Source organism: Cherax quadricarinatus, chromosome 4, assembly GCF_038502225.1.
Source record: "Cherax quadricarinatus isolate ZL_2023a chromosome 4, ASM3850222v1, whole genome shotgun sequence".
NCBI classification, from domain to species: Eukaryota; Metazoa; Arthropoda; class Malacostraca; order Decapoda; family Parastacidae; genus Cherax; species Cherax quadricarinatus.
This window is the reverse complement of record NC_091295.1, coordinates 5250841-5272290: the sequence shown is the minus strand read 5'-3', so window position 1 is coordinate 5272290 and position 21450 is coordinate 5250841. Positions and strand designations below refer to the sequence as shown.

The 21450-nt window shown below is 43.3% G+C and overlaps 1 protein-coding gene across 5 annotated transcripts in view; it reads left to right on the top strand.

Annotated features, from left to right (window-relative positions):
• LOC138853964 (uncharacterized) overlaps window positions 1-18163 on the top strand; it is a 179914-nt gene extending 161751 nt beyond the window's left edge. For all 5 annotated transcript variants that reach the window (XM_070094102.1, XM_070094094.1, XM_070094088.1 and 2 more), the window contains 3 exons: window positions 715-837; window positions 8755-9051; window positions 18129-18163. In XM_070094102.1, the coding sequence (XP_069950203.1) occupies window positions 715-837; window positions 8755-9018 (387 nt within the window). In that variant the 3' untranslated portion in view covers window positions 9019-9051; window positions 18129-18163. The remainder of the gene's footprint in view (window positions 1-714; window positions 838-8754; window positions 9052-18128) is intronic.
• The last annotated feature ends 3287 nt before the right edge of the window (window positions 18164-21450 follow it).

The following is a 21450-nucleotide window of genomic DNA, read 5'->3' as shown; positions in this document are numbered from 1 at the left end:
GCTGAGGTGCTGACTTGTGTACTGAGTGTAGCTGAGGTGCTGACTTGTGTACTGAGTGTAGCTGAGGTGCTGACTTGTGTACTGAGTGTAGCTGAGGTGCTGACTTGTGTACTGAGTGTAGCTGAGGTGCTGACTTGTGTACTGAGTGTAGCTGAGGTGCTGACTTGTGTACTGAGTGTAGCTGAGGTGCTGACTTGTGTACAGAGTGTAGCTGAGGTGCTGACTTGTGTACCGAGTGTAGCTGAGGTGCTGACTTGTGTACCGAGTGTAGCTGAGGTGCTGACTTGTGTACCGAGTGTAGCTGAGGTCCTGACATGTGTACAGAGTGTAGCTGAGGTCCTGACTTGTGTACCGAGTGTAGCTGAGGTGCTGACTTGTGTACCGAGTGTAGCTGAGGTGCTGACTTGTGTACCGAGTGTAGCTGAGGGCCTGACCTGTGTACCGAGTGTAGCTGAGGTCCTGACCTGTGTACCGAGTGTAGCTGAGGTCCTGACCTGTGTACCGAGTGTAGCTGAGGTCCTGACCTGTGTACTGAGTGTAGCTGAGGTCCTGACCTGTGTACTGAGTGTAGCTGAGGTCCTGACCTGTGTACTGAGTGTAGCTGAGGTCCTGACCTGTGTACTGAGTGTAGCTGAGGTCCTGACCTGTGTACTGAGTGTAGCTGAGGTCCTGACCTGTGTACTGAGTGTAGCTAAGGTGTGTTTACTCCCTCAGGTGGCGTACAACACAGGAAAGTTCACAGAGGCTCATGTCACCACCGTCCAGGAGATGATGCCAGGCACTCACTACTACATGAAGACTCTGACTGAGAGTCACTATTGCACTAACACTGTCCAGGTGAGTCACTACTGCACTAACACTGTCCAGGTGAGTCACCACTGCACTAACACTGTCCAGGTGAGTCACTACTGCACTAACACTGTCCAGGTGAGTCACCACTGCACTAACACTGTCCAGGTGAGTCACTGCTACACTAACACTGTCCTAGAGAGACTAGTACCGAACTTGCACACGAAAATCACTCACTACGAAAGCAAAAGACTTGGCAGACGATGCACCATCCCCCCAATGAAAAGCAGGGGTGTCACTAGCACGTTAAGAGACCATACAATAAGTGTCAGGGGCCCGAGACTGTTCAACTGCCTCCCAGCACACATAAGGGGGATTACCAACAGACCCCTGGCAGTCTTCAAGCTGGCACTGGACAAGCACCTAAAGTCGGTTCCTGACCAGCCGGGCTGTGGCTCGTACGTTGGTTTGCGTGCAGCCAGCAGCAACAGCCTGGTTGATCAGGCTCTGATCCACCAGGAGGCCTGGTCACAGACCGGGCCGCGGGGGCGTTGACCCCCGGAACTCTCTCCAGGTAAACTCCAGGCAGCACAACTCTCATAGTGCAAGACATTAACTTATTTAACTCACACTGAGTAAAAACTCGGTGCGTACAAAGGCCCTAAAATCTTTAACTCGGTGTGAAGGTTCCAAACTTCCAGCTGCTTTAAAGTTACTGTTAAAAGCATCGTCATACATTATTATGATGTTTGATAGTGATGTAAGACTTGCTAGTTGTCCACTTCCCTCTGTGTACTCCTTCTTTTAACTCCCACACATTGTAGGTTGATTATTGTAATCGAAGCCTCGCTAAACCTACCAGGGCACACATCACTGATATTATTATTACGGTGAAAACTAAACAGTAAACCCGCAAGGGTTGTTGCATTGATAACTTTACGTAGTATTTATATTTAGTTCTTATATCCATGTTACCAGAGATAATCCTCATAAAACGTGCGTTTTATTAGTTTTTTGTACTATAATTAAACCAGGGAAGTGTTTTTGGTTATGTCCAAATGAGAATCAACTGTGGAATTAAAAGATAGAAACATCAAAACGGCCTTCATAGAAAACCTGACAGCATTCTATAACAGATGGAAAAATAAAAAGACTGACCCAGATGGTGGTATCGTCCTGGTGCAGCTCTTGTCCTGGTAGACAGTAACTGTGATGAATGGTTTGAAAAACCGACAAGTTGAAGATTGAGACACTTATGCAGCATATGGGAATCTTTATTCAGGAAACGTTTCGCCACACAGTGGCTTCATCAGTCCAATACAAAGAGGAAGGCGTAAGGAGAGGAGGAGAATGAGGTAATCAGTCCCTCAACCTGGAGTCGATGTGTTCAGTCCATCAATCTTGTAGAATGTACAGCATAGGGCCGTAGACGTGGCTTATATACTGTAGTGAGGTGACGTGAAGCAGATGGAGGCGGGGTCATAGTGGTACCATCCACTAGTCGAAGTAGGTCTTCGTCCAAAGGTTGAACAAGTGTTGAAGAATTCTTTGTAACAAGACCCCATGATGCTGCCGCGTCTGACAGTTGTGATGAATGGTTTGAAAAACCGACAAGTTGAAGATTGAGACACTTATGCAGCATATGGGAATCTTTATTCAGGAAACGTTTCGCCACACAGTGGCTTCATCAGTCCAATACAAAGAGGAAGGCGTAAGGAGAGGAGGAGAATGAGGTAATCAGTCCCTCAACCTGGAGTCGATGTGTTACAAAGAATTCTTCAACACTTGTTCAACCTTTGGACGAAGACCTACTTCGACTAGTGGATGGTACCACTATGACCCCGCCTCCATCTGCTTCACGTCACCTCACTACAGTATATAAGCCACGTCTACGGCCCTATGCTGTACATTCTACAAGATTGATGGACTGAACACATCGACTCCAGGTTGAGGGACTGATTACCTCATTTTCCTCCTCTCCTTACGCCTTCCTCTTTGTATTGGACTGATGAAGCCACTGTGTGGCGAAACGTTTCCTGAATAAAGATTCCCATATGCTGCATAAGTGTCTCAATCTTCAGACAGTAACTGTAACAATACAATAATAGAAGTTGGTGGCCTGGAGGGAGACAGGAGCTCTAGTGGGGAAACAGGTGTAGACAAGGACATGCAAAACCCAGTGTTACAAACTAGCAACACCACTGGAGATAGTAAACAAGGGGATACTCCAAGGAATAGTGTAGATAAAATACCAGAAAAAAAAAACTGATGAAGGCGCCATTGTTAGTACAAGTGCTGAAGAGAGTAAAGAGACAGGAAAACGTCACCAGTAGGGAATGCAGTCACAAAAAAACAAAGGTAAACAGAAATCAGACCTGTGCAAATTCTATGCATTAGGTATCTGCAGGCATGCAATATCTGGAAAAACAGATGGGACGTGCAACTTTGACCACCCCAGAAAATGCCGTGCCCATATGACAACAGGAAAATGCAACCTTCCTGTAAGCTTTTCCACCCTGAAATGTGCCACTCTTCAGTTCAGGAAAAACAGTGCTATAACTTATATTGTCAGGTACACCACCTAAAGGGTACAAGAAGATACATAACATCCAGACTATGGGACAACCTGGGTAGCCACAGCCACTCCAGAGAGAGAAGGTTTTTAGCGCCAGGAAGGAAAAAAAGTGGCAGGAAATGATTGAAATCGTTCACCAACTCCGATCATTCCTGGAGTGGAATCAGTCAGTGGCCTCCACTCAAAAACAACAGATATTAGTGCCAGCAAAAAAAGATCTCCCCATCCCCCTGTACTACCAATACTACGACATTCATCTTTACAAATACACAAGGTCTAAAGACAGCAATGAACAACAAAATACCTTCCATCTGTGAACTGCTTACAGAGTAAAACGCAATTTTCGCGGTTTTCACAGAGATTTAGATTTCACCACCGAAGTGGCTAGTTTATTGTGCACCCCATATCCATCCTGTGGACGGTAGCGCGAGAGCATATGGATACACAAAAGGCCTAGGAACTAGGCCCCAAAGGGTTAACAGGAATACATATGGATTTATATCTACATATCTATAGTTCACTTATCTGTTACAAGCAAATTTAGGAAATTTGCTTAGTATATCTGGTATCTTATTTTCATTAATAAGATATCTTGACATGTCACATAGGTTATTATACTGTCTGTCTCTGTATTCCTCAATAAGTGGACAATTAAGCACATAGTGTTCAAGAGAGTGACCATATGCCTGATCACATAATTTACATTTAGTTTGATCATCTGTGTGTCTCCCAAACTGCCAGAGTACTTGTAACCAAGCCTAAGCCTGGCTTAGGCTTGGTTACAAGTACAGTCTTTTCACATTGCACGTTGCTCCATAAACATACCTATCTACGTTCATGTTATCATAGTGGGTTATTAAGACCAACATAAAGCATCACTCTGACAATGTGAGAAGAGTGAAGGGGCAAAATGGGGGAAGGGGTTGGAGGTTGGCCTGTACGTCATCGAGTCGCTGATATGTTCAGAACTACTAAATACCTCAAATGATGTAGTTGAAGTTTAGGCAGTAAAGATCGAGAACCATAACCTTGTCATTGTGGTTGTATACAAGCCTCTGGATGCAACTTCCTAACAATTACAGGAACAACTTTTGAAAATAGATCACTGTCTGGAAAAATCTTCCAGCTCCTGCCCCAAACATCTTGCTCCTGGGGGATTTAAACCTAAAATGGAGGAATTTAACAAATAATGTGGTAGAAGAGATAACCCCGGGAGGCAGCTCAGATGAAAACACACACACACACACACACACACACACACACACACACACACACACACACACACACACACACACGAGATTTTAAATCTCTGCACCAAATTCACCTTAAACCAGCAAATAATAGAGCCAACAAGACTGGAGAATACACTAGACCTCATCTTCACTAACAATGATGATGTGATGCGAAATATTACCATATCAAAAACAATATATTCAGATCACAACATAATAGAGGTTCAGACATGTATGTGTGGGGCCCCAGACCGGCAAAATGTGATCAGTCACGAGGGAGCCTTCACTAAATTCAACTTAAATAACAAAAATATAAGGTGGGACCAAGTCACCAGGTCCTAAATGGTATTAACTGAGACTAAGAAACATGGATCCAAACCTATGTCTAGAACAAATTAATTCTGTGGTACTCGAGGTATGCTCAAGGCATATTTTTTTTTTTTAAGAAAAGGGAGGAGAAAATTTAAACTACAAAGAGAAAGGTGCTCACTATACAGGCGAAGGCAAAGAATAACAGAGCGGCTAAAAGAGGCCAATATATCTGTAATACTAAGGGAGACACTGGTCAGAGAAATAGCAAACATCAAACTTAAGCTAAAGGAATCTTACAGGAGTCAAGAAACGCGGGACGAACTAAAAGCCATAAGTGAAATTGAAAGAAACCCAAAATATTTCTTTTCTTTTGTCAAATCAATGTCGAGAAGAACATCCAGTATTGGGCCCCTAATTAAACGAGATGAGTCCTACACAGATGACAACAAGGAAATATGACTCAGTTTTCAGCGAACCGCTAACCAGACTGAGAGCAACAAACACAGCCCCACTCCACAAAGAGGGCAGTAAAGCAGTAGCAAAAACTACAGACCGATAACGCTAACATCCCATATCGTAAAAATCTTTGAAAGTGTTCTATAAAGCAAGGTCGTCACCCATCTAGATACCCATCAGTTACACAACCCAGGGCAGCGGGGGTTTAGAGCAGGTCGCTCCTGTCTGTTCCAACTACTGCACCACTATGACAAGGTCCTGGATGTTTTAGAAAATAAACAAAACGCAGATGTAGTATACACAAACTTTGCAAAAACCTTTGACAAGTGTAACCATGGTGTAATAGCTCACGAAATGTGTGATGAAGGAATAACAGGAAGAGTTGGTAGATGGATCTATAATTTCCTAACAGAACACGAAGAGTAGTAGTCAACAGAGCAGTTTGAGGCAGCTACAGTAAAAAGCTCTGTTCCACAAGGCACAGTACTCGCTCCCATCCTGTTCCTCATCCTCATACCTGACATAGACAGGGGTGTAAGAGACAGCACCCTGTCTTCCTTTGTATAGGACACCCGAATTTGCATGACAGTGTCCTCCATTGAAGAGACTGCAAGGCTCCAGGCGGACATCAACCAAATCTTTAAATGGGCCGCAGAAAACAATATGAAATTCAATGATGAAAAATTTCAATTACTCCCATATGGAAAACGTGAGAAAATTAAAACTATCGGAGTATAAAACAAATTCCTACTACACAACAGAGCGAAAAACTAACGTAAAAGACCTGGGAGTGATCATGTCGGAGGATCTCACCTTCAAGGACCATAACATTGTATCAATCGCATCTGCTAGAAAAATGACAGGATGGATAATGAGAACCTTCAAAACTAGGGATGCCAAGCCCATGATGACACACTTCAGGTCGCTTGTTCTATCTAGGCTGGAATATTGCTGCACACTAACAGCACCTTTCAAGGCAGGTGAAATTGCTAACCTAGAAAATGTACAGAGAAACTTAATAATATATTATTTTTCGCTTATATTCTACCTTATCCATAATTACTATCGCATTCGCTTTGTCTGTTTAGCAACTTTGTGTTACAGAGGTCTGAGCTTTATTAAGTTATACCATGAATTAAGGAAACATCCTGGACTTTACCTTACGAAACAGATAAAGGAAATGTGATAGTAATTATGGACAAGGTAGATTATAGTGAAAAAATAAACATATCAGAAGACAGGGAAACTCAGGACAGAGATGGCAGGTAAACAAACGAGGTGGTAATTAACAAGGTAGTTTGCCAGTGCTGGCAGCCACTCAGAACTCTCCAACAATAAGTACGGAATAAAGTGTAAATTGTTACATCCTACCTAATGCCATAAACTAAGTCAGATAATTATATAAAACAAGATATTTGCAATTTAGCCAATATTGAAAATATTAGCTATATAAAATGAAATGAAATGGTAAAATACGTTATATATGCAATATGATCACTGGGTCCCATTATGTACCTCTGTAATGTTGGGGTACAGTCCCTGGACCCATTATGTACCTCTGTAATGTTGGGGTACAGTCCTTGGACCCATTATGTACCTCTGTAATGTTGAGGTACAGTCCTTGGACCCATTATGTACCTCTAATGTTGGGGTACAGTCCCTGGACCCATTATGTACCTCTGTAATGTTGAGGTACAGTCCTTGGACCCATTATGTACCTCTGTAATGTTGAGGTACAGTCCTTGGACCCATTATGTACCTCTGTGATGTTGGGGTACAGTCCTTGGACCCATTATGTACCTCTGTAATGTTGGGGTACAGTCCTTGGACCCATTATGTACCACTGTAATGTTGAGGTACAGTCCCAGGACCCATTATGTACCTCTGTAATGTTGAGGTACAGTCCCTGGACCCATTACATATCTCTGTAATGTTGAGGTACAGTCCCAGGACCCATTACATACCTCTGTAATGTTGAGGTACAGTCCCTGGACCCATTATGTACCACTGTAATGTTGAGGTACAGTCCCTGGATCCATTATGTACCTCTGTAATGTCGAGGTACAGTCCCTGGACCCAATTTGTACCTCTGCAATGTTTGACTGCCGTCCAGAGGATGGTTATGGGGTGACTACCACCCACAGGATGGTTATGGGGTGACTACCACCCACAGGATGGGTATGGGGTGACTACCGCCCACAGGATGGGTATGGGGTGGCTACCACCCACAGGATGGGTATGGGGTGGCTACCACCCACAGGATGGGTATGGGGTGATTACCACCCACAGGATGGGTATGGGGTGACTACCGCCCACAGGATGGGTATGGGGTGACTACCGCCCAAAAGATGGGTATGGGGTGACTACCGCCCACAGGATGTGTATGGGATGACTAGCACCCACAGGATGGGTATGGGGTGACTACCGCCTACAGGATGGGTATGGGCTGACTACCATCCAAAGGATGGGTATAAGGTGACGACCACTCGGAGGATGGGTATGGGGTGACTGTCGCCCACAGGATGGGTATGGGGTGACTGTCGCCCACAGGATGGGTATGGGGTGACTACCGCCCACAGGATAGGTATAGGGTAACTACCACTCAGAGGATGGGTATGGGGTGACTACCGCTCACAGGATGGGTAGGGGGTGACTGCCACCCACAGGATGGTCTGGGGTTACTACCACCCATAGGATGGTCAGGGGTAACTACCACCCACAGGATGGTCTGGGGTAACTACCACCCACAGGATGGTCTGGGGTAACTACCACCCACAGGATGGTCTGGGGTAACTACCACCCACAGGATGGTCTGGGGTAACTACCACCCACAGGATGGTCTGGGGTGACTACCACCCACAGGATGGGTATGGGGCGACTACCGCCCACAGGATGGGTATGGGGTGGCTACCACCCACAGGATGGGTATGGGGTGGCTACCACCCACAGGATGGGTATGGGGTGACTACCGCCCACAGGATGGGTATGGGGTGACTACCGCCCAAAAGATGGGTATGGGGTGACTACCGCCCACAGGATGGGTATGGGGTAACTACCGCCCACAGGATGGGTATGGGGTGACTACCGCCTACAGGATGGGTATGGGATGACTACCGCCCACAGGATGGGTATGGGGTACAAAACTCCCTCCTGGTCAAATATTGTCAACTCGCCTCGACATTCATACAGAACTAACATCTCGCATATTATAAATGCTCAAATTATTATTATCAAAACCAAGACCTAAACCCATAAGGGTCATACAGCACTGCATAAATGCTCGTGTCATAGATAAAAGTATAAATTATAGGCAAGTCGTGTCTGTGTCCAGCAGTGACCACAGTTATTAATCTCGTGTAATACATTTGTTGAGGATCAGTTGTGTTTCAGGTTCCATACTACGTGACGGTGACGCAACACGTGTACAAGACGGTGCAGGAGCCTCACTATGTGACGGAGACCAAGGTGGAACAGAAGTACGTGACAGTGTCGGAGGACGAGCCCCACTACGTCACCAAGACCGATATCCAGACTAAGAAACGTAACATGTACGTGACGGTGACGGTCACCAAGCATGGCTACGTCACCATCACCCAGACCAAGACCGAACCTCACTACACCACAGTGTGTAACTACGGCAGTGGAGGCTACTAGACCAACCATGACACTCAAACACGTCTAGTGCAGGTAAGTTTTGTCCTCCGTTGTATTAAACGTGTGTAACACGCTGTTATACATGTTCATTACAAGTATGTATCACAATGTGTATTACACGTTTATCCTCAAGATGTGTGTCTACTGTTTCACGTAATACACACACAAAAGCAGACATTAGGTATTCAGTGAATATAAGAGAAAGCTGTTAGATGGCAGGTCAATATCTCTTGAACACATAAGATATACCTGCCATCTTAAATGTTCATGAGAGAGGGATTTATTTGCCATCTTACGTGTTCATGAGACATGAATCCTGCCAGAGTTAACACGTATAGGAAGCTTCAGTTTCTTGTTTGACAGGACGGAGGTTCCTCACTGGATGTTTGCTGTCTGCTCGTATGAAAGGACGGCAGTACATGTCAGGGTGGTTGTTGTATGCTCATGTGACAGGACGGTAATACCTCCCTGGATATAAAACAAAATCTAGCCGCTACTCTCAACAATTCTGACAGCAAAACCTTACCCATTTTTATTTCATATCCACCATACACCCTCTCCTCACCCTTGCTCCACCCAGCATATTGTAACTTATTCAGACACTCTAGCTAGCTGGATGGGTGTTCATCAGAAGGAAGCTAGTAGCCAAGGGAATGGCGCAGCTGGCAATGTTAGGAGAGGTAAGTGTAGACCTTGTTCATAGGTTTATTTTCTTAATTCCAATGACTTCCTACGTAAACATGGTAGCTGCCCTGGTTTAGTATGTCCTTCTATGGAATGTGATAACCTCTAACCACTTCAAGCTCCTGAACACACCCCAACAGATATCATCTCATCAGATAACATCTTAGATGAAATCAAAGCAACGGCTATCAGGACTCGTCCACACGCAGCTGAGAAACTTGCAGACCCTCTGAAAAAAAGAAGTGAAGATTCCACTATCCTAAACGTTCTACCAACCATCAATCAGCATCCCAGTGCAAGAATCAAACATTTGCAAAGCAATTATGTCGTTCCCGCCTGGCTGGAAGACACTACGCTGCAAGTAGACCCCAGCATTTAGTAAATAGTTTAGCTCTCGGGAAGGATGTAGACACTCTTACTGGAGATCACGAAGTTTGTTAACTCCTTGGTCGGTGTGATTGCTGACAAAATTATTAAACCTTTCTTTGATATATCGCTGTGTGCCTTGAAAAAGAAAGATGGAGGGATTAGGCTCATTGCTATGAACAATAATCATTGTCGCCTCATTTCTAAAGCTGCTGTCCGAAGTATTTGCACTGATGCAGCCATGATGCAGCCATGATGCTTCAACCAGAGTAGCTTGGCTTTGAGGTCTCTCAAGGCAGTTCATGCAACAAAGGCGTATATTGATAACTGCCTAAAAACAATACATGACTAAATTTAGATTCCAAGAATGAATTTAATTACTGAAAAAGACACTTGGTATTGAGTTACAGCTGTACAAGAACATTCTTCTAGTCTCTTCCCTTTTGTTTCAGCTGGATACAACAAGGAATCGATGCTCCTGTTTGGGGAGCATGAAGTCTTTTCATTGGAGGGTGTCCAGCAAGGGGATCCTACTGCCCCAATTCTCTTCCGGACAATAGTTAGAGAAATCACCGTCATATTGATCAATGCAGTAAACATTTGGTTCTTGGATGATGGCACACTGGCACGCACAAAGGAGTCTCTTAGTAGATCTTGTTCAGGTGATGACACAAGGACACGCCAAGGGACTCTTCTTTATTCCACCTAAATGCAAAATCATCTCAGGTAATCAACAAGTGATCAGTGCAATGAGATCCATACTGCTAGGTGCACCATTCACTGCCCCCATAAAGTGGCCTTCTTGGAGCACCTCTTGGAACTAGTATCATTGACCAAAAAGATGATTTGAGGAGGATGGAACAAAGAATAGACAACTGACTCCCAGCATACATAAGAGGGATTACCAATAGACCCCTGGTTGTCTTCAAGAAGGTGCTGGACAGGCACCTAAAGTCAGTACTTGACTAGCCGGGCTGTGCTTCGTACGTCGGTTTGTGGGCAACCAGCAGTAACAGCCTGGTTGATCAGGTGCTGATCTACCATGAGGCCTGGTCACAGACTGTCCCACGGGGTCGTTGACCCCCGAAATCCTCTCCAGGTATACTTAAACACCCATGATGCCTTTTACCTTCTCACTTAAGTCTGCCCAGGCTAACATGTTTCCTAAGATGTGTACCTTATGACAGCCTTACACTGCATGACTGAGTCTTCTGAGGTCGATATTTACAAAAGTACTCAACCTTACTCTACAAGATGGACAGTGGGATCAAGCTACACTTTCCTGGAGGGGGTTTTAGGGGGTCAATGCTCCCACGGCCCTGTCCATGACCAGGCCTCGCAGTGATCAGGGCCTGATCAACTAGGCTGTTGCTGCTGGTCGCATGTAAACCAATGTACGAGTCGCTGCCCGGCTGGTCAGGTACTAACTTAAGGTGTCTTTCCAGTTCCCTCTTGAAGACAGCCAGAGATCTATTGGTAATCCCCCTTATGCATGCTGGGAGGCAGTTGAACAGTCTTGGTCCCTTGACACTTTGTGTGCTTTTCATTGGGGGAATGTTGCATCTCCTACCAAGTCTCTTGCTTTCGTAGGGCGTGATTTTGGTGTGCAGATTTGGGACTGGTCCCTCTAGGACTTTCCAAGTATATATTATAATGCATCTTTCTTAACTGCACTGCAAGGAATACAAATCAAGAGACTTCAACCTTCCCAGTAATTAAGGTGCTTTATCTTACATACGCTGTATATTCTCCAGCACTGCAATTTTACCTGCCTTGAAAGGGGCCGTTAGTGTACAGCAATAATCCATCCTAGAGAGATGATTATAATAAAAAAGAAGCGCTAAACCCACTAGGATCATACAGCACAGCCTAGAGAGAACAATTGACTTGATGAAAGGCATCACAGATTGCACTCTCTGATTGCTGTCCTCGTGTGTGGCATCCAGCAAACTTGTAGCAACACTTCTCCCTGAACACCTTTGGGATCATGTTGGGATTCATGACCTGAATGAAGGTAATGGAGCCAGGTTTTAGGACACTCTAACAAGCTACACAACCAGACATGTTTCCCCCAACAACTACATTCACACTGGGATGATCCAGTAGTGGAGAATATAGACTCAACAATACTTGAGAGAGTTGTTGAAGGGTAGAGTTCTTCTGGCAGTGAACGCTCCTCTAACAAAGAATTTTCTGTTGATTGTTTGTTGTAGATGAATGGTTCAGAGAACCGACATGTTGATAAATTAGACACATGTGCAACTCTTGGGTATCTTTATTGAGGAAACGTTTCGCCACACAGTGGCTTCATCAGTCCATACAAAGGATAAACTTGAACAGGAGGAGAATGAGGTAATCAGTCCCTCAGCCTTGAGTCGATGTGGTCAGTCCATCAATCTTGAATAGAATACGGCATATGAGCGGAGATGCAGCTTATAAACCGTATGGCTGGAGAGGTGCAGCAGTCGTAGGTGGTGCCCAAGGGTTAGGCAAGCTTGCCTAACCCTTGGGCACCACCTACTTCCACATTGGACAAATGTGACACCACCTACGACTGCTGCACCTCTCCTGCCATACGGTTTATAAGCTGCATCTTCCCTCATATGCCGTATTCTATTAAGATTGATGGACTGACAACATCGACTCAAGGCTGAGGGACTGATTACCTCATTCTCCTCCTGTTCTTCAAGTTTATTCTTTGTATGGACTGATGAAGCCACTGTGTGGCGAAACGTTTCCTCAATAAAGATACCCAAGAGTTGCACATGTGTCTAATTTAACTGATTGTTTGTTCCCAAGTCGTTGGTTAATACACGCCTCAACACACACCAACCACATCAGTGCTGAACTTTGCTTTGCTACTCCTATCCTGGCTGAAAACAGAGGTGTCTGTGGCAGTGCACTGACTGTTTCAGGTACCATGGTCATGTTTGCTGTATATCTGAGGGAAAGGAATGAAGAGATTAACATCAAGAGAAGCCTTGCAAAAGCCGGATGCTCAGCAACAAGGGAGCCACCAAAACTATATATATTTGATGGTAACCAAAAGTGTGCAGATGGATTTATTTTGCAATCCAGGATAAATGGCAAGTGGTGCCGTGGGACTACACATAAGAACATAAGAAAGAAGGAACACTGCAGCAGGCCTACTGGCCCATGTGAGGCAGGTCCAAGTCTCCTACTGGCTTAAGCCAATACCCCAACCTAGTCAGGTCAGGTCACATTCACTTAAGGAAGGAGCACGGCATCTGACCTAGTAGCACAAGCTAGTCAGGTCCAACTCGCACCCACTCACGTATTTATCTAACCTATTTTTAAAACTACACAACGTTTTAGCCTCTAAACTGTACTCGCGAGTTTGTTCCACTCATCCACAACTCTATTAAGAAAAGATAAGATAAGATTTTCTTCGGATTTTTAACCCCAAAGGGTTAGCCACTCAGGATAACCCAAGAAAGTCAGTGTGTCATCGAGGACTATCTCTCTTATTTCCATTGGGGTCCTCAATCTTGTCCCCCAGGATGCGACCCACACAAGTCGACTAACACCCAGGTACCTATTTACTGCTAGGTGAACACGACAACAGGTGTAATGAAACACGTCTAAATGTTTCCACCCCACCGGAAATCGAACCCGGGCCCTCCGTGTGTGAAGCGAGAGCTTTAGCCACCAGGCCACTGGGGCAAACCAATGCTTTCCTATAACCTTCCTGAAACTGAATTTTTCCAACTTAAAGCCATTGCTGCAAGTCCTGTCTCTGCTAGATATTTTTTAGCATGCTATTTACATCCCATTTATTAATTCCTGTCTTCCATTTATACACCTCGATCATATCCCCCCTAATTCTACGCCTTTCTAGAGTGCAGATTCAGGGCCCTCAGTCTATCCTCATAAGGAAGATTTCTGATACATGGGATCAACTTCGTCATCCTCCTTTGTACGTTTTCCAGTGCATTTATATCAAATCTGTAATACGGTGACCAAAACTGTGCAGCATAATCTAAATGAGGCCTAACCAAGGATAAACATATAGAGTTGAAGAACAACCCGAGGACTATACACAAATAACCCGCACATAAAAGAGAGAAGCATACAACGACGTTTCGGTCCGACTTGGACCATTGACAAAGTCACACTAACCAGAGGTGGAGCAGGATGGCTATTTAAAGGCAGGAAGAGGTGGTGGTAGTAGTAGTAGTAGTACAAGAGTTGTATATAATACTGACAAAGGTAATTCGGTAGTTATCCTTGATCGCGAGGATTACCTCCGTAAAGCTGATGTCTTGCTCTCTGACTCACGCACCTACACTCCTCTCGTTTCCAACCCTCTTGATCGCATCAAGAGAACTTTCAACAAAAAACTAAGGACTCTCTCCGACCTCTGTCCTCCTGACTTTGACCTTGTTCAACGGTTTCGTGTCATCTGTCCCTCTCTTCCCTATTTCTATGGCCTTCCCAAAACTCATAAACCTGATATTCCTCTTCGTCCTATCATATCCTCTAGAGGTTCTGTCTCTTATTCTCTTGCTTCTTGGCTGGCCAAAATCCTCACTCCCTTTCTTGGTACTTTTTCTCCTGCCCACCTCCGTCACTCTCAAGACTTCATTGAACGGGTTCGCTCTCTCCCAACCTGTAAGATGCTTAGTCTTGACGTTGAGTCCCTCTTCACCAATGTCCCTCTTGATGATGTCCTTGATTTCCTTAGAGAGAAGGCCCATGAAGGGTTTCTTCATCTCCCTATCCTCACTGATGTCTTTCTTGATCTGATCTGTCTCTGTGTGGACTCTAATTCCTTTTCCTTCCAAGGGAAATATTATTCTCAAACCTTCGGTGTCGCTATGGGCTCTCCTCTCTCTCCTGTCCTTGCTAATCTTTACATGGAATACTTCGAGACTGTTCTTCTTCCTACCCTCGATGTGCAACCTTCACTCTGGCTCCGCTATGTGGATGACATCTTTGCTCTGTGGCCTCATGACTCCAGTCTCTTCCAACCTTTTCTTGAAGCTCTTAATAATCTTGCCCCTTCCATTAAGTTTAAAACTGAATGGGAATCTAATTCCTTGCTTCCTTTCCTTGATGTCCATGTCCACCGCTCAGATACAGGTTTTTCCTTTTCTGTTTACCGTAAACCTATGCACAGTGGCATGTACATTCACTACTTTTCCTGTCATGCTTCCCCTGTCAAGAAAAGTGTTATCTCCCTCTTTCTCCGTGCTCTCCGCATCTGTGATCCTCAGTTCCTTCCAGCAGAAATTTCCACTCTTCATAATTCGTTCTCCCGTCTTGGCTACCCTTCCCATTTCATAGTCTGCCCTCTCACGTGCTAAATGCAATTTCTTCTCTCCCAAACACTCTACTCATGGGAACTCTTCTATCCTCTGCCTTCCCTACATTTCCAGTCTTTCTAATCTCAACAATTCTCTCCGTCCCTTAGACATCAAGCTTACCTTCCGCCAGACTAACACTCTTCACACTAATCTCGTTCATACCTCTCCTCCCTCTACAGATGTTCCTGGTGTCTACTCTATTTCTTGCTCCTCCTGTCCTCTTCAATACTTCGGAGAAACTGGTCGATCTCTTTCTGACAGACTTAGGGAGCACAAAAATAGTGTTAGGCTTGCCGACACTAACAATGCTCTTTTCTGTCACGTCAGAGATCATAGCCATCCTATTGACTGGTCTTCTGCTAAAACTGTCTTCCCTACTTCCAACTCGAACAGTCACCGTCTAGTTGAATCCTCTCTAATACACAACTTTCCTTGTATGAACCTTAGCCCTGGCTTCGTCTCTGTAGATGCCTTCCTCTCCCACTACATTGTAAAATGCTCCAAACTTCAGAACACCCGTGACTTAACCTGAATCCTCATTTTTTCTTTTTCTTTTTCTTCTTCCTCTTCCCCTTTCCTCTTTCCTTTTCTCCTCTGGGTTGTCTTTCTCTCTCCTGTCTCGTGTTTCTGTTCCTTCATTTATTTCACCACTTCCCTTTCACGCACCTCTGTGCACTTGCTCTCCTCTCTTGCAGTGCTCCCCTTCCTTTGTATTTGACTGGCTCGTCCTTTTTATTTCCCACTTCTACTACCTTTTCTTCTTCTACTACTACTACAACTACTGATGAAATTGAGACACATGTGCGGCGTCTGGTTGTCTTTGTTGTGGACGTTTCGCCATCCAGTGGCTGGCTGGATGGCGAAACGTCTATGATGGGGGTGCCCGGGTGTTGTGCATGTGTCTTAATTTCATCTGTGTCGGTATTATATACAACTATTGTACTACTACTACTACCATTACCACTACCACCTACCTCTTCCTGCCTATATCAGACATAGCCGTCCTGCTCCACCTCTGGTTAGTGTGACTTTGTCAATGGTCCAAGTCGGACCGAAACGTCGTCGTAAGCTTCTCTCTTTTATGTGCGGGTTATTTGTGTATCGTTCCAGTCACGGTATTGTGCCTTTTTTGTTATTTAACCCGAGGACTCCTATTATTTATGCTTTTCGATATGAAGCCAAGGATTCTGTTCGCTTTATTGCGAACACTGATGCACTGTTGTATTGGTTCCAGATTACCTCTAACCAGAACTCCTAAATCTTTTTCGCAATCCATAATATTAAGATCTGCATTATTTAGTTTATATGGGCATGGTTATTGTCCTGTCCAACATTTAGAACTTTGCATTTGTCTATATTAAATTGCATCTGCCACTTCTCTGACCACTGCATCAGTCTATTCAAATCTTCCTGGAGTGCTCTAATGTGCATCCACACTAGCTGTGAAGTATCTTCATTACAGCAAGGAGGAAGGAGAGGCAGCTGCCAGATTTAGGGATTCCTAAAAGTCAAAAAAAAAATATGTTGAATTTACCATCATTATGTATGGTTGTATAGTCTGCAGGACCTTTAGCTCGTAGGGAAAGAGCATATACAAGTTCCTTAAGGAGATAGGCAAAAGACTCATCAGGGCAACTAGGGATCCTAGGGCAGCTAGTTTTCCATTCCAGTAGCAGAAAGGTAATGCCTGTTACATCCTGGGTATGAGCCCCAGCTCTGAGGAGTTGAATGAAATATTTGTAATGTAACTTTTGAGAAACACACTTGTATATTTGTAATGTATATTTCAAAACCTTGTGTGTTGTATAATCCAACAACTTTGCATATCAATGAATTCTTTAAGCTTAGTACACCATATTATATAATAAAAAAAAACTATTTGTGCCTATACGAAAGATGTGGTAATAGAAATGAGCTCTTCAAATGGCTTCAGGGAGAAGCCCAAATATTTTTCATCATTCAAAGCTTTCTTATTTGCTTTTGAGTTTCTATTTATTTCGTCCCACTGTGGAGAAGTTTAAGTTTTAATTAGCAATTTTTCAGTATGTTTCAAGCAGTTTGATAAGAGATCTCTAATGATTTGTTCATCACACACACACAGGCCACACTCATGAAGTTGGGTGAATTATTATTATAATCATGGGTGATTATACTGCACCTGTGGGGGGGGAGTTGGAAGGTATTCAGGCTTAATTAACGGAACTGGAGCACAGATCCAATTCTCTAGAACAAGAGCCCTTCACCAGCATCAAGGAACCTCCCTTGAGGGACAAAACTGAGTGAAGACTGGCTATGTAACACCACCTCCATCTTGCTGCTGATGTCTGTATTTATATATAAGCTACATACATAATAACTGCTTCCAACTTATGTACTTGATAACATTTTTATAATCGTGGAGCTATATGACCTTTACGGGTTTGGCACTTGCTTATGATTATAATTATATAATCGTGGAGTACTAAACCCTTAGGGGGGTCATACAGCACCTAGGGGCCTGGGAGGTTTTCAGCTTCAATGTAAGGAAGGGAAGCACAGGTTTATTTCCCTAAATCAAGAACCCCTTATTGGCATAAAGGAACCTCCAGTGAGGAGATAGTTAATTGTAACTGTTTTACTGAGGAAATAGCGACAGCCTTCACCTAACTTTCTGTTCTGTCATATTTTGATGTAGCCTTTATTTTGTGTTTAATATTTCCTGCTAGTTAACAACCATTATCTTTCTCTTTGTAGATTATTGGACCAGCATCAGGAGAATGACCAGTGTCAGGAGAGTGTGCTGCTTCCTGACTAGTGTCAGGAGAGTGTACCGTTTCCTGATCCATCAGTCACCATTATTCTTAGTCTATGGTTACATTACGTTAAGCTTTAGATAACCCTATTACATATTAAAGTACTATATTTATACAAGTGATATCAAGATAGGGCGGGCACCCTATATATTTTTATATGTGATATGTTGGCTGTATTTATTTCAGTCATCAGGGCGACGGGCTTACAGCAGATGTCTCGGGCAAGACATCAGTAAGTCAATGTTGTATTCTGAGACGTCACTACAGAGTTTATCTGTCAGGTGTATTTGTTAAATGTTATGTAATTTTGTATATCAAGACATATTTTAATATTTTTATATGATTGTTAATATGCTAAGTGTCACTCCATGTATCATACTGGTGTTTATTGGCAGACATCAGTTATTCTCACTCCATGTATTAAATCACAGAATGGGTGAGGCTTGAACCCATGTAGCAGAGTCTTAAAACTCACAGGCCAGTGTGTTAACCACTGGGCCACCTGGTTATAATAGGATTCATCCACACTCGCCTGCCATGGGTTTGAACCCCACCCGTTTAGCGATTTGTTTGGAATCACATTATTACAGTTTCGTGAAGCCATGTATCATCTTCAACTCAACATTGGGCACCTTTTGCACAGCTCAATAATTTTTTGTAATATATTTTCCTGTACATATAGGCTACTGTTGACTCGGTCATATTAGTTTTAAGTGCACATGTTTTGCAATGTTTTTAACCTTGTGATATATCCACACCATCTGGTCCCCATTAGCCATAGTTCACACCATCTGTTTGTTGTAACCATTCACCAGGTTTCTTTGTTTATATTGCAAGTCTTCAGGGATTCATTTACCTGTATCTTTACCATTAATAATGGCACTGTATATTCCAGTCGACCAAATAAAGTCGCATTTTTTTTGTAATAATATTTTATTATCCATCTTATTATTAAAATAATAGAAAGCACTATACCCACTAGGGTGAAACAGAGCTCGGGAAACAGGTGATACTATAATTAGGTGTGATCCTAGAAAAGAGAGGATATCTGCAATTCCTTGGAACACCAGTCCATTATTATATTCAAAATCATATGCTAAACCTTAATGGGTCATGGAGTGCTGCAAGGAGAACGGTGCGAGAGAGGAGGTAGTGAAGATTGGGGTTAAGTGTGAAATTGAAGTCAGAGCTGGTAAATAAGTTACTTTTATTTGAAAAGGTGGCAGATCTACATTAAAGGTTTTCAGCAAGATGGTGAGAACATCAAGGGATGTCAGCAAAATGGTGAGAATGTCAGATGTCAGCAAGTTCTCTGATGGACAGGACAGTTTAGCAAAATATTGAGAACTAACAATGTGACCTGGTAATCCTTGTAGAGGTGCCACACAATTCCCCAGGAGGTATCCGTGTGTGTCTAATTTGTAAACATGAGATTTTCCAAACTCAACAATGGTGCAAAGCTGATGGCCAGGAATCTAACTGTGGTTTGATATGGAACAGTTTGTTGTGTTCTAACTCTGACCAGTGTTATTGCCTGTAATTTTGAAGTTGTTGATAGTGCTGAAAAATAGTCTTGAGGAAGGCACACTCCTTTGGGAAATTGGTAGTTCTTGAATAGCTGATTGAGCAGTTGAGTTTGTACGTTCATTGTCCTGAACATCTGAATGTCTAGGGACCCAGAATAAAAATGACTCCTTGTGGTTCGTTGACAACCATTGTTCTGTATGAAGGCCAATGGTATGTGGGGGAGTTAATTTCTGGATACCTTGTAAGTGAACTCTGCGAGTCGGAAACAATGAATGACAGATAGACATGACTGTAATGTGTATTGAAAGTATTTCATATAACTCATAAGAGTAAATACACAAAATTCAATTCGCATAATAAATGGGGCAATAAAATATATAGTACAGTGGACCCTCGCATAACGATATGTATTAATCCGTTCCTGAGAGCTCATCATTAGCCAAAATTATCGTTAGCCAAATTAATTTTCCCCACAATAAATAAGAGAAATCAAATTAGTCCATTCCTGACACCCCAAAGTATGAAAAAAAAAATTACCACATGAAATATACATTTTTATACACCCAAAAAAAGAAATGCACAATTACTACTGTACTAAATAAAGAATACTTACACTTACCTTTATTGAAGATCTGGTGATGATTGATGGGATGGGAGGAGGGGAGATGGTGGAAGTTATTGTTTGCAAGGGGAATCCCGTTCCATGAGGACTTGAGGTAGCAAGCCCTTTTCCGGGGTTACTTCCCTTCTTTTAATGCCACTAGAACCAGCTTGAGAGTTACTGCACTGAAGGAAAGGTCCAGGTTGACAACCCGTTTACAACCCAAAGCAAAAAAATTTTCTACAATTTTGGGGGACCAGAAGTTAAAAAAAAACAGGGTATTTAAAAGTGAGAGAAAAAGGAGGCAAAGGGAAACCTTGTACACCTTTAACTCATACAAAGTCAAAATTTGTTATTAAAAAATTACCCCTGATAATAAACTTTAAAACAGTGATTTTTCAGTTTCCTTGGAAAAATTTTAAATATTCTGGATATTGCCCACCAAATTGGTCATGCCTTTTTTATACAAAAAAAAGGGCCGAATTTCTGATTTAACAGGAAGGCACTGGGGAATCTTCTAAAAAACCCAAAAGGGTGAGGGGATAGTGCTGAGTTTCCCAAAAACCCGAGCACATTTAAATCTGGGCAGCAAAAGGAGATCTATCAAACCCAAATTTTTCCGGCCCCAGTCTACTAAACACCTATTCATGAGACATTTGTATCAAACCGGGGTTCCCCAAAAACATTATTGCAAACAGCAGCATTGATAAATAATCTGTAATGTTTATCAGCCATCACTTATGTTCTGTACTGAATCATACTAGTATATATAATATTAAAAGTAAGAACTAAACTGGTGTAAAGTCATACAGTGCAGTGGTGTGATGTACAAGGGTAGTGATTACAGCAGGTGCCAAATATATCACAGATGTACAATGAGTCAGTCTCTGTTAAAAAAGTGAGTAGAACTTCTGCCAAGGTCAAATTTCTTAAGCGAAGTCTGCATGCTCACTGATACGAGACAGTCCATTAGAACATAATTAACCTGACGGCTCAGTATGACAGTCCTCACAGTGAGGTGCTGACAGCTCAGTATGACAGTCCTCACAGCAAGGTGCTGACAGCTCAGTATGACAGTCCTCACAGCAAGGTGCTGACAGCTCAGCATGACAGTCCTCACAGTGAGGTGACAGGA